This window comes from Natator depressus, chromosome 2, assembly GCF_965152275.1.
Source record: "Natator depressus isolate rNatDep1 chromosome 2, rNatDep2.hap1, whole genome shotgun sequence".
NCBI lineage: Eukaryota > Metazoa > Chordata > Testudines > Cheloniidae > Natator > Natator depressus.
In genome coordinates this window covers 150,241,589-150,256,142 of record NC_134235.1, presented here as the reverse complement: position 1 = coordinate 150,256,142, position 14,554 = coordinate 150,241,589, and the positions used below count along the sequence as shown (strand labels likewise).

At 41.9% G+C, this 14,554-nt stretch overlaps 1 protein-coding gene across 1 annotated transcript in view; it reads left to right on the top strand.

Annotated features, from left to right (window-relative positions):
* Positions 1-14,554, top strand: part of LOC141982777 (dynein axonemal heavy chain 5-like) — a 272,918-nt gene that overhangs the window by 41,999 nt on the left and 216,365 nt on the right. Inside the window, exons 14-19 of the mRNA XM_074945122.1 lie at positions 2,335-2,454; positions 7,639-7,840; positions 10,089-10,184; positions 13,370-13,543; positions 13,637-13,726; positions 14,343-14,498. Coding sequence (XP_074801223.1) covers positions 2,335-2,454; positions 7,639-7,840; positions 10,089-10,184; positions 13,370-13,543; positions 13,637-13,726; positions 14,343-14,498 — 838 coding nt within the window. The remainder of the gene's footprint in view (positions 1-2,334; positions 2,455-7,638; positions 7,841-10,088; positions 10,185-13,369; positions 13,544-13,636; positions 13,727-14,342; positions 14,499-14,554) is intronic.

The window sequence follows — 14,554 nt, the reverse complement described above, 5'->3', positions numbered from 1 at the left end:
CACCGCTCTGTAAGTCGATGCTAGCCACGGTAGTGAGGACGCACTCCACCGACTTAATGCGCTTAGTGTGGACATATGCAATCGACTGTATAAAATCGATTTCTAAAGACTGACTTCTATAATATCGACCTAATTTTGTAATGTAGACGTACCCTTAGATTGTTTAGGTCAGGGACCATTTTTCTGTGTTTGTACAGCACCTCGCACAGTGGGCTCCTTATCCATGACTCTTAGGCGCTGCTGCAATACAAAAGGGAAACAGGCAGACTAATGGGGGAATACAAGGAAACAATGAGACAATGTTGATCAGCATGATAGGCTGTGGTCTCAGCACCAGCTGCCTCATCGTCAAATTTTTTGTAGAATCATGGCAAAGGAGAGTTTAAGGAGGAATTTGAAGGAGGACAATGAGATGGCCTTATGGATATTTATGGGAAGCTCCTCCCACGAGTGAGGGGCAGCATAGGAGAAAGCACAAAGAAGAAATAGGAGTTAGAAATTAATATTAGTAATGGGAATGAATGTTTAGTTCATTGCAAGCTGTGCAGGGTGTCCAGTGTGGATAAAAGGCCAAAGGGCCATCTTCCAGACTTAAGAGAGACTTGCAACTTGTGCTTATGGGTGAAGGAGAAACCTGATGTCTTCACAGCCCAAGAGACCTCTTTGGTACCCTCTGTCCCCCTTTTGGGGAGAGGATTCAGAAGAGTGAGCTGAATCCTACAGGTAGGCAGAGAAGAGCCTCCCTGGAGTTACGTGTTAAACGGTGGGAGCCCTATAACTCACTGCTCTGGACCCACTTAAATCCCTGGTATGTGAGAAATGGGCAGACCGCACAGATAGAATCCTTCCCCAGTGCTAATAAAGTTGTAGCCTCCTGCTTAAATCCATCCCTGTATCTGTCATCATTCACCTACATGTACTGATCAATGGGGCTAGAGATTGCATTTGTTATGGCCAGAGAAGAGGATGTTGCAATAGTGAAAACAAGATGGTGAAAGCCTGGACGAGAGTTTTCTCTTTGTGGATGGGTAGAGAAGACTGCATTTTAGAGATCTTGTGCAGGAATAAACAGCAAGATTTAGACACAGCCTTGATGTGAGGATCTAGAGAGAGGATCAAGTCAAAGATGACCCCTAGATTACAGGCATGAGTGACATAAAAGTAATTCATGCTGAAGATTTCTAGTTGCTCTTTGTGTGTAGAAAAACGTAATTATCTTTAACCAGCACTCGACAGAATAACCAGCACATGACAGAATATTGGTATGTACATTATAAATAAGGATAAGATTTTGTCATGGTAATTTTTAGTAAAAGTCATGGACAGGCCACGGGCAATAAACAAAAATTCATGGGAGCCTGTGACCCGGCTCCAGCTGCTCACAGATTAAGCCACAGAAGTCACCAAGGTTGGGTGAATTCACAGAATCATTGACTTCCCTGACCTCCGTGACTAAATTGTATCCTTAAAGATAAAGAATGTTCATAAATAAAATTAAAATACAATTTTTAACATACTTGAACAAAATTAATTTCTAATGAATTCTTTTTGTTTTATCACTTTGTTTGCAGAAGTCTCTGAGTCAATATGGTGAATTCATGAGGTTTTACGTTTGTTAATTTATGATTCCTTTGGTCTGACAAACGTTCTGGAAACAGAGTGACAAAGTCCTAACAGAATGATGATCTTTACAACTAATTGGCTTATATATGTAATAACAGTCCATTATTTAAACTAAAAGGGACAAGTACAGCCTCCCCCTGCCCACTATTTAATCTATAGTAGCTATGTCAAGATTGGTCAAACTACTGCACATAAATTGAACCCAGCCTGTGGACTTGGAAATTGTGGCTTTCTAGATGTTCACATTTAAAGGAAACAAGAGACTTTTCTGACGTTTGATCCTACCTAAGAAGAGGAGAATCCAAACTTTCCTGGAAACAAGGACACAGTTTGTAGAGAAAAAAAATGGCTGAAGTACAGGAACTGAACAGGCTACATGGTGTAGGCAGTTCCTATCTGGCCTGTGCTGGGCAGTGTCACAGGGTCAAGATTTGGTCCAATAACAGTAAAACATAAAACAAAACAAAATTCTAGCCTGTAAAACAGTTTAAAAATGAACATTTTAATTTAATCCTTTTCACATTTTGAATGATGTATTTATATACATCTATGTCCACATTTTATCAAGGTACTCTTTATAATGTTAATACAATATTTTCTAAGTACTGGGCTTGATAAAATGTCTACATAGCTGAAATGTTCTATTATTGTAATCATTTGTGCAGCTCTCTATGGTTATTAAGTTTGTCTTCTGTTCACTTTTGTTTTTAGGCAAGAATTATTAAAGAGGGTACAAGAATGTATTTATCTCAATGAACAATATCAAACATATTTTCAGAGAGTAAGGGAGAAGCTAAAGGAAAATCCAAGTGATCGGCAGTTTGATTTCAGGTAAATAATTCATTCTGTCCTTGAATCAAATCTTGTCCATTTATATAATTTATAACTGCACAATCAACATATGTTCAGATGAACTGGAGAGTTTAACATTCAGTGAAAATATAAACTGTAGCATGTTCCAGACCTGATCCTGCAGATTTTATTCAGAAAATTTTTTTCAGTGACAAGTTTTGCCAGAGTTTGTCACAGATTTGTTACCCATATAGGCCCAAAGGGATTTCAGTTGAACTAATGCATGAATTTAGAGTTAAGCATATTCATAAGTGGGCTTTTTGATCAGGTCTTTAATCATATTGCTGTGGAGTTTAGATGCTGCTTGTAATTATTAGAACTGGGAGCACTGGCTGTTGGGAGTCTGAAAGGACAAGGAAACAGGAAGCGGGGGGGGGGGGGGAAGTTGAGGAGGCAGAGTGAGAGCTACCGAGGGTGCAGCAGCAGCTTGGTAAAGAGGTTTCCACTTTAAAAATAAAGCCTTGTTGAAGTTTGTTAGTACCTTCCCTGGTTGCTACAACATTTTGGCGACGAGGATAGATCTTCTGCCTCTGAACCCACTTGCAGCCTTTCTGCAAAGTCCAGGTGAGCCTCCAATTGCTTTTACTGCCTAGATCCATATGTTTGAGACTTATCTGCTTCCAATCACTGCTACAGAGATTGCTGAAGCAAGAAAGTGTGCTCTGCTAATCCACTGCCTTGGAGCAGAAGGGCAGCGTATATTTTACGCTTTTCCCCTTGCAGATGATAAATGAGACTGCACTCACTGCATTAAAGAACATTTTTGAGCCAAAAGTGAATGTAGTAGCTAATCACTACAGATTTCGCCAGTGTGACCAGAAAACAAGGGAGACTATAATGCAGTATATTGCTTCCCTGAGGAGTCTGATTGTAACTTATGACTTCGGGAATATGGCAGATGAGATGATTAGACCAGCCCATTGAGAAAACAACCATGCTTCGTGTAAGAGAACGCTTACTTCTAGAACCACAACTTACACTAGAAAAAGCAATAACCATTGTTACTCAGATTGAGTCAGCTACAGCTGAAGCCAAAATAATGAGCATGGATACAGGAGGCACAGTCTAGGCTGTGACTCCTTTGCAGAAAAGTTCACTATCGCTGCAGACAAACGATTACAAGAGGAAAACTAATGGAAAACCACCGAATCAGCAAATTCAAAATACAGTAAAAACATGCTTTCACTGTGGATCCCCACAACACCTTGCAAGCTACACAGGATGTCCGGCAAAAGTAGCTCAGTGCAATCATTGCAAAAAGATTGGGCATTTTGCTAAAGTATGTCGCAGCAGCCAGTTCAATCAACAGGTGCATGCAGTTACAATATCAGATGTTACTGTGCTGAGCGTGGACAAAATCACTACTGCACATATTCCAGAACAAATAAAGTGCACTGTAAATGTTTCCACCATACCCTCAGACAAATCACACTCTATTCAGCTAATGTTGGACATTGGCTTAGCAGTATCTATACTACCTTATTCCATCTATTTGCATTACTTTAAAGATGTGCCTCTCACTGAACCCAAACTTCACTTGGTGTGCTATTTGAAAAACCATATTTCACTACATGGCTGCCTGCCAGCAATAGTTACTTTTGGTGATTGCTGTGTAACTGCAGAGTTCTACATTGTCCACAAAGGCACTCCTATCCTTGGCAGAGATTCATTGGCTGCTTTAAATCTCAGGGTAGTTAATGGACGAATTGATCTTCCTCAGCAAAGCACTCTTGCGGTACACACACCAGTTTCAGCTGGGACCCAACACCAGGTTGAGGAGAAACTCAGCTGTGCTTATGGTTTTATGCATAAAGTTAAAATGCGGAATAATGTGATGCCTGTACGACAGAAGTTACGGCGCTTAACATTTTCAGTCAGGGATGCTGTTTCAGAGGATCGTAGAAAACTTGTTCAAAAGGACATTATTGAAGAGATTGACTCCTCGGAATGGGTTTCACTTATAGTAGTGATGGAGAAGAAGGGTGGAGGCATTCGCCTTTGTGTGGACTTAAGGGAGCCAAATAAAGCTATTGTGATTGACAGCCATCCTCTTCCTCACATAGAAGAAGTATTTGCAGAACTCCATGGAGCAAAGATGTTTTCTGTTCTTGATTTGAAGACCACATACTACCAGGTTATGTTGTATGAAGATAGCAGAGACCTCACAGCATTTATTACACGAGGGACTATTTCATTTTAAACATGTTCCATATGGTCTCGCATCTGCCCCAAGTGCCTTCCAAAAAATGATGTAATTGATTCTGAAGAATCAACATGGAGTTCAGTGCTATCTGGATGATATTATTGTGTTTGGAAATACTTCTGAGGAGCATGACAGTAACCTGCAGTCTTTACTAAACTGCATCAGCAAAGCAGGCCTCAAGCTCAATAGGTCCAAATGCAAATTTAGACAAACTGAACTCTCCTTTCTGGGGCATACAATTTCACAGGCTGGACTAGAACCTGATCCAGATCATATCCTGGCAATTTCAAATGCTCCTCCTCCAACAGATTTGCAAACCTTACGTTCCTTCTTGGGTCTTACCCCCTGGTATGCAAAATTCATTCCCAGTTATGCTTCTGTCATTGAACCGTTATGAGAATTACTACGGAGAAGTTCAACCTTAGTGTAGACAATGGATGCACAAGCTAGTTTTGAAATGGTGAAAGACTTGATTGTACATAGTCCAGCACTTGCACTATTCACTCCTGCATTACCCACAGTTGTAACTATTGATGCTTCTGATTGTGGACTTGGGGCTGTCCTCACACAACTTCATGAGGACAACACAGAGAGGACTGTTGCATTTGCTTCAAGGACACTAAGTTATGCTGAGAGGAAATATTCTACAGTCGAAAAAGAAGCACTTGTTTGTTTCTGGGCTACTGAAAAATGGAGAACTTACCTGTGGGGCCGCATGTTCAAGTTGCGCACAGACCACAGCCCTTTGACGACGTTGCTCGCCACGAAAGGACTGAGAAGAGCAGGATATTGTATTGCTAGATGGCCTGCAAGACTACTCTCTTTCAATTATGAACTGGAATATAAGCCTGGAAACCAAAATGTGGTAGCTGATTGCCTTTCTCGCCTACCTTTGCCTGCACCAGATGGTCCACTGGAGGATGAGGGTGTAGTAGTTGTGCTTATTACAAGCACTCTTACTGCAGTTACAAAAGAACAATTTCAAGCTGCTTGTTCAGTGTGTCCAATTCAAGAAAAACTACGGGAATTTCTGACAAAGAGATGGCCCAGTAACCCTAAAAACCTTGACCCAGTTTTGCTGCCTTATTTTAGAGTTCGGGATGAACTTTCTTTGCTTGATGGCTGTGTGCTATGAGGTACACACCAGCTACTTGTGCCAGAAGAATTACAGTCAAAACTCATACACCTGGCACATGATACTCATCAAGGAATTGTCAGAACCAGACAACGACTACGGAATCTGTATTGGTGGCCAGGGATGGACTCTCAAACTGAAGCACTCATAAAATCCTGTGTCACTTGCCAAAAGCATGATAAGACAGCAGTGACATGTATCCCTCCATTACAGGCTGTTCCTCTTCCTGAATCTGCATGGGAAAAAGTGGCGATTGACATTTTAGGACCCTTTAATACAGCTCCAAGTGACTGCCGTTATGCCATCACTTTAATAGACTATTTCAGTAAATGGCCTGAGGTAGCGTTTACATCGCAAATCTCTCTGCTACAGTAATTAAGTTCCTCTCTTCGTTTTTAGCAGGGAAGGTAACCCCAAAGAACTGGTTTCAGATAATGGTAGTCAATTTACTTCCTTGGAGTTTGAAACTTTTCTTGCAGAGAGGAACATTTTACACAGAAGGTCATCCCTATATTACCCTCGAGCCAATGGGGAAAAAGAATGGTTTAACAGAAGTTTGAAAGAGAGTTTGCAAATGGCTAAACTGGAAGGGTGATTGTGGATACCCTTCACTACTGATTTCTTGCAAGCATATCGGGCTACACGACATGCCACAATGCAAAGATCACCCGCAGAGTTACTGCATGGGAAACAGATGAATACTAAACTGAACATTGCTGGATTGTTAAAGTCATGACCTGATGCCCCAACCGAGGATGATATGAGAAAAACAGTTGAACAGAACCAAGCAAAGTATAAGGCTTTCACAGACAAGTGGCGGGCTGCTAAGGAACCAAAGTTTGGGTGTGGTTTCTTTGTTAGAATATGAAAACCTGGAATTTTATGCAAAGGGGACCATAAATTCATAGCTCCTCTTAAAATCATAGAGAAGAAGGGACCTTACACTTATTGACTTTCTGATGGGCAGGTATGGAATGCTTCTTATCTTGCACCTGCCTATGCACCAAGAGGAGATTATGCTAACACCCAGTCTGTATTGGATGATTTCACCGTAGTATCAACACAACAAGACATTGCACTGGAACCGGGCTTGAGAGACGGCCTGTCATACCCAGACGACCACCTGTCTGGACTAGAGACTATGTTATGTAGTATCTACAGTGTTTTCAGTGTAATATTTCTGCCAACAGTATAGTGTCTTGTTTCATATTTGTTCCTGTGGTTAGAACAACGTTTATTTCAATTGGGAGAGTTTCTTAAGAGAGGAGGGAATGTGGTGTTTAGATGCTGCTTGTAATTATTAGCACTGGCTGTTGGGAGTCTGAAAGGACAGAAAACAGGAAGCGGGGGGGAGTTGAGGAGGCCGAGTGAGAACTACTGAGGGTGCAGCAGCAGCTTGGTAAAGAGGTTTCCACTTTAAAAATAAAGTCCTGTTGAAGTTTGTTAGTACCTTGCCTGGTTGCTACAACAATTGCCAATGAGAGTTTTGCCTGAATCAGCACTGTCGAACAAGGCTTTCAGCCTGCATCTTAGCATTACAAGGCCAAATTGTAATGTTCTGAAAATGTGACATAAGTGGAGATACTCTTTTAAATAAAACAATTATAATTAGGACCAAAATTGGCACATGTAAGAATTAAGCATTAAGTACTTCATACTTATAGTAAAAGTATTTTACTTGATTCTGCACTAAGAAGAGTACATTTTAGAAAAAGAGAAACATTGTGCAAGTACTGGAAGAAAATATCTGAATCTTAGAAATTCTTGCAGTATGTTTTATTCCATATGTTTATGATAGTCCCTCTATTGCCTTTTTTATCATCAGTGAAAACTATATATTTGGAAAATTTGACGCATTCTGTAAACGCTTGGAAAAGATTTCAGATATAAGCAATATCATGGAAGGCCTTTTAGAGCTACAGAATATAAAAATAGAAGGTATTGAAAAGATCAGTGCTCGTTACCAGATGATTGCTACAAACACCAAATCAAAAACCTATGATGTTCTGGATCACAGGAAACAAGAGGTACGTATTTCAGAAATAATAATCAGAAATGTTAAACACTTGTGAAAATCTAAATCAGTCACTTTAAACTATGCATTTCCTTGAAAATATGGTGGATTTTATAACAGTGTACAAAAGAACCAGTGTAAAGTTTATAACAATATATGCATTAATTTGTTTATAATTCTAACAGGTTCCTATCTTATTAAGACAATTTTAAGTTTTTAGACATTCACCACTGGTAGTTGTACCCAGATAAGTGAACTAGTTGTTAATGTGACAGCTTAATGGCCCAGTGGTGCAAACACTTTTTCTTGTATCTTGAGCATATTTTATGCTAATTGGAAAACAAAACTTTTTCCTTTTTTTTTGAGATCCATGAACCTTGAATCCCATCTGGAAAACCCTAACTCATGCATGCACTGATACTGAAGTCAGTGGCACTACTTGCATCAGTAAGGATTAATTAGAGGAGGAAGAATTGAAGAATCAGGCCTGTAGTTAGCACTTAGGTGACTATTTTATGTGCCGTGGTAAAGCACAGAGCTCAAACTGGATTGTTTTAATAGCAGTTCTTAGACTCTGTTCCATCAAAGCAGTTATGCATGTGCTCCAAGAACATGAGTAGTCTGATGGAAGCTAGTGTGATTACTCCCATATTTAAGGCACCAGTTTCTTGAATCAGGGCCCATGTGCTTTGCTAGATCTGGATCATAATTACAACACATGAAAAATATTTTGACTTATTGCACTACCATTCTTCCTAACTCATAGTTTGCAAATTTTTAAAATCGCTCTTTATGTTTCAGGCCTGGAGCACTTCTGGACTGTGCTCTGATGTCTGTAATATTTGTTGTAAAAAGAAAAGGAGTACTTGTGGCACCTTAGAGACTAACCAATTTATTTGAGCATGAGCTTTCGTGAGCTACAGCTCACTTCATCGGATGCATACTGTGGAAATTGCAGAAGACATTATATACACAGACACCATGAAACAATACCTCCTCCCACCCCACTCTCCTGCTGGTAATAGCTTATCTAAAGTGATCATCAAGTTGGGCCATTTCCAGCACAAATCCAGGTTTTCTCACCCTCCGCCCCCCCACAGACAAACTCACTCTCTTGCTGGTAATAGCCCATCCAAAGTGACCACTCTCTTCACAATGTGTATGATAATCAAGGTGGGCCATTTCCTGCAGAAATCCAGGTTCTCTCACCCCCTCACCCCCCTCCAAAAACCACACACACAAACTCACTCTCCTGCTGGTAATAGCCTATCCAAAGTGACCACTCTCCTTACAACCTGCATGAAAATCAAGGTGGGCCATTTCTAGCACAAATACAGGTTTTCTCACTCCCCCACCCCCATACACACACAAACTCACTCTCCTGCTGGTAATAGCTCATCCAAAGTGACCACTCTCCCTACAATGTGCATGATAATCAAGGTGGGCCATTTCCAGCACAAATCCAGGTTTTCTCACCCCCCCACACACACACAAAGAGTGAGTTTGTGTGGGGGGGGGGGCGGGGGGTGAGAGAACCTGGATTTGTGCTGGAAATGGCCCACCTTGATGATCACTTTAGATAAGCTATTACCAGCAGGAGAGAGGGGTGGGAGGAGGTATTGTTTCATGGTGTCTGTGTATATAATGTCTTCGCAATTTCCACAGTATGCATCCGATGAAGTGAGCTGTAGCTCACGAAAGCTCATGCTCAAATAAATTGGTTAGTCTCTAAGGTGCCACAAGTACTCCTTTTCTTTTTGCGACTACAGACTAACACGGCTGTTACTCTGAAACCAATATTTGTTGTATGGTTGTCCACTGAAAATCATATTTGGATGCCTGCTGAGGTTTTGGGCTATTTCAAGATCTCTAACTGCTATTATGGTTTTTTTGGCATTTCTACATATGAAATGATTGGGTGAGAGTATAGTATGGACTGCCCCTGTAGGCTGATGGGTGTCTTTTGTGAGATGATGAAGGCACTCAGAATCTCACAGGATTCTTCACACTGGGCATTCAAGATAAATCATTATGGAAAGTAGTCCTGCTAACTGTTTTGTGTTTGCCTGATCTAGCATGTAAACTCCTGGGGGGTTATGGGCTCTGTCACTGTACTGTTCTGTACAGTGCTGAATACACTTAATGGGAAGAATATGCAAATGCTGTATTGACTCCAAGAGGGTGGCTTTACATGAAAATTAATGGCATCATATAACCCATTTTTGGTTTTTTTTGTTTTGTTACCCTCTCCCCCTTTTCAGTTTGAGAAAGATTACCTTGAATTTAAGAATCAAATTGAAGGTCTGCACCAGTCAATGCAAGAATTAGTGGATTCTTGGTTTGAGAAATCTTTAACTGTGAGTAATTCTGCAAGTAAAAAACCTGACCTTCAGAAGTGCTGGGCATCCACAAATCCTACTGAAATCTCTGCATGCTGCAGGTGTTCCTGATCTTTGGAAATCAGGCCACAATGCTTGTTCGGTGTGAGATAATATCAGAGGAGTTGAGCAGTATCGGCAAACTCTTCAAGCTCAAGTGCACTCAGTCAGAAATATTGGAAATTTAAATACTGATAATTGTCAAGTGCCAATTTCCTGTTCTGTCTTCCTCACATCTTTTGTCCCTCTCGTCTTCCCCATTTTGTTTCGTCTTTCTCTTTTCTGCCCCAGGCTCTTACTTCTTCCCTACTGATGCAACAAAATAGTAAATTGCTCCTCTTGGAGCATCTGTCGTTAGCTCTCCAATTTACCTCACAGGCCCTGGTTCCTCTCTGCACCTCCAGACCTATCTGCAGTTTTGCTTTTCTTCTATTACTTCCTTTCAGTGCTTTCTGTCCTTCTGCTCTCTACTCCAGCCTACAGTTTGTCATTGGTACATTGGGGTGGAGTGGGCGCAGGGCCTGGGGTGTAGCAGGGGTTCAAGCACCCCTGGGTAACTAAGAAAGACGGTGCCTATGCTCCCCTCTATGCCTCAGAGCAAAGCGGTTGGTTGTTCCTTTTATACTGGCAAGGAAGACAGTTTTATATAAACACCTAAATTGACAGACAGATATTGTTAAGATGAATATTTCCCCCTTTTAAAAAGTGTATTAAAGATTGGCCCCCTGTTGCTTCCAAAATGTTGGCTGGCTTTTTTTTTTCATTCCTAATTGTGCTTACATTACAAGAATTATTAGGGGGAAAATGGGAAGTGGAAATTTAAAAGAATTAGAATCAAGTTTAAACTATTCCAAGTGTTGCCCCTTTTTGACCTGAGTTGCTAGTCAAAGTTCAGAGCCCTGTGAATATTTCAGGTTGGGATAGTAATTGATGAAGGCCTCGGGTATTTTCCTTAATGTAATCCTGTTTCTTTATACTCTAAATATAGGAGGAACCAGAAACAAAAGAATAGTTTATTAGCTTATGTCCCCAAGCCTCTTTAGCCAACACCAGAGCCAAAAAGTTCTTTCTCTAGTTTTTTCCAAGGTCATACATTGTGCTCACAGGCTCCTGCTTCGTTTTTGGCCTTTCAATCTGTCTCTGTTCTGTTAAACTGTTCGTCTATCTGTGTCTCACTCACGCACACAGTCACAATACTCAGTGGAACTCTCCACCCACCTAGTGGTAGTTTCTGAGCAGGCTCTGTTTTGCCATGTTTAGATATGGGCTCTTAAGTGTTTCTTAGAACTATCTTAAGTGAAGAGTGCATTCACACATCAGTTTTAACTCAACCCATAATAAGGTTTCATCCAGTACATAGCACAAGACAGAAAAGAGCTGTACTCAGTTTAAAAAATATATTACCCAGCAGCTCATTTGAAATATTTTCTCAGTTGCATTTCTTATGCTCCTCCTTCCAGATTGAAATAAACAAAGAAATCAACATTGTGAGCTATGTCTTTAAAATCAGGACCGATTTTAGATTTGGGCCCCAATTCTGAAACAAGCTATGTGAGCAGACCTCAGTGCCTGCACAGAGCCCCACTGATGTCGGGAATCGGAGTCTTGATGAAGGTGGAAGTACTGCTCTACTTTCTCCTGAGGGAATTCTGAAAAAAAAAAGAAAAAAATTCTGCACACAATATTTTAAAATTCTACCCATTTTATTTGTCAATAAATAAACGTGGAGGCTCCAGCATGGCAGTGGGGAGCACCCTGCAGGTCTCCTTCTTCCCCCCAGGACACAGACTGGGAGGTGAGGCTGCACCCAGCACTGACACAGTGCAAGGACCAGGCCCACTCCAGAAACAACCTGGGGCCCTGCCCCTCCACGCCAGGCACACCAATTTCACAAGTGAGTGGGACAGAGTCTTGCACACACGCCCAGCGCTAGGTCCTGATCCATGTGTGTGGCAAGTAGGCTCAGACAGCAGGATGCAAGTGTTTAGGGGCTTAGTGTGGGTAGAGCCAGGTGTGGGGAGAGAGGGTTCTATGTGGGGAAATCTCAGTGTGGGCTGCTTGGTGGGGGCGTCCAAGTGCAGGGGGGGATCTGGATGCACAGGGGCTCATTGGGGAGTTCCGGGTGCAAGGGGAATGGAACTCTCCAGGGGGGTCCAGGTGAAGGTGGTTAGGGCTCAGGAGGGTGAGTCCAGGTGAAGGTGGTTGGGGCTTGGGGGGGTGTCTGGGTGTGAGAGGCTCAATGGGGTGGGGGGGTCCGAGAACTGGGGGAGTGGGGTTTGGTGGGGTGCAGATCTAAGTACAGCTGATTGGAGCTCAGTGGGGTGGGGGTCCAGATGTGGGGGGGGTGTAGGGCTCGGCAGAGGTTCCATGTGCAGGGGGGCTCTGGGTGCAGGGGGGCTCTGGATGCAGGGGGGGAGTCTGGGTAAGGGGGGTATGGATGCCTGGGGGTTGGACATATAGAAGAGAAGCTCCCTCTACAGTGCCCCACCCCATGCTGAGGAATGATGGGGGCAGGATACGGGGAGTGGGGTGCGGAGCTTCCTGTAGCCGGGGGAGATTTCTGGGGTGGGTCCGACCCGGTCCTGGCCCCAGCCACTCCTTGCAAGGGAAGAGGAACTCCTGTTGTTGCCCAGCTAGCCAGGACTAGCAACTGAGCCTTGCGCAGGGTTGGAGCCACCGGTTGGGGTGGCTGTAATTTACCCCTCTGCCAGCTGCTCCGAGCACCTGAAAAGACACCCCTGTGCTGCTGAGGAGCGGTGCGTCATTGATCTTGTGGCTTCCCTTTGCTTCTCCATCATTTTCTGCGAAGAAGCAAAGAAATCTGTGGGGGACATGAATTCTTCCCAGGTGTAGTGGCACAGAATTCCAGGAGTACTCTACACCAGACTTGTGTATGGCTAAATGACACTGATCATTTGGAGAAGAGTCAGAGAGAAATTAAGTATTGCCCCATTATCCTATGTAGGTAGCTCTTTTGACAAATCAGACTATTTTAAACATGATATTAGAGCAAAGTGAGAATTTAATAAATTAACCTATTAGATAAGATTGTTCTATATTCACAGTAAAATAACTTAACCAGTTATAAACACACAATGACAACTTATTAAGCGATTGCCATCTTGATGTAGCATTTACTGCAAATCTCCAATCTCTCTTTTTAGACTGAACAGATGTTGGGACTTCTGATGAAGTTTGAACACATTGGTAAAGACCATATTGATCTTACTGAAAAATATATAATCATCCTTCAGCGATACAGCCGAGATTTAGATCTGGTTCGAAAACTCTACCAGAAGCAAAAAGAAAATCCGCCTATGCCTCGTAATGTACCACCTGTAAGGATGAAACTAAGGCGAGAGAAAAAGATGTTTACTCTTTGTCTGTTTTATGTTAATGAAAACATAAACTTAAATCTTGCTCCATTGCAGGTAACTGGGAAGATTATGTGGGCCCGGCAGTTGTTCAGAAAAATAGATCATCCAATGAAATTTTTTAAAAAGAAGACTGCACTTTTGAAGGTTGGAAATTAGTGGGGGGAATGCTAAATTCGGGAAAAAAAAAAAAAGGACATGCCAATAACATAGCTTACTTTTATCTCCCTTATATCCATTCCTCTGCAACTTTGAAGGCCTGGCCCTCACATCCTAGTAGCTCCTGCCATACTTGACCACTCTAGCTTCTGACCTCTGGTGGCAATGCCAGTTCCCTCTGTGGCTCATCACAGCTGCTTCCCAATCACCTTCTGCTGCTTGGTCCTAGTAGGTAACTCAGGTCACTCCTTTTGTCCTCACCTGGGCCTACCCCACATTGCCCTGCGCTGTAGACCATTGTTTCAACTTCCCCAAAAGAAACAAATCACTGTGAAATTGCACATGCCACGTCTTATATTACAGTGTAGAATTTTTGTAGGTAAGTTTGATAAAAATGAGAAAAGGAGTTTAAGAAGGTGTTTTAAAAGTTTCCTAATAGAATTTTAAAATATCTTTCTAAGTTGTTTGGCACATCTGATCCCCAAAATGGCTTGGCCTACAAACTCCACACCTGTTTGGTTTCATTGACCATCGTGAGGAAAGGCACAATCTAATCCATTATATGAGCGCAAATTTATAAAAACCAATTTCTTGTGATTTGTAGACTCCGGAAATGAAGAAGGTAATTTGGAGCTACAACAAGATGGCTGCTGTTCTTTTAGAATTCGAACTTCTTTATCACAGAGCATGGTGCAGGTTTGCTGAGCAAGCTAAGAATGGACTGCGTGCTTCATTACTTGTCAGACATCAAGAAACCAAGGTAAAGAAGTTAAAAGTTAAGAATAAAAGGACAGTGAAGTTTATTGCTTTTACTTT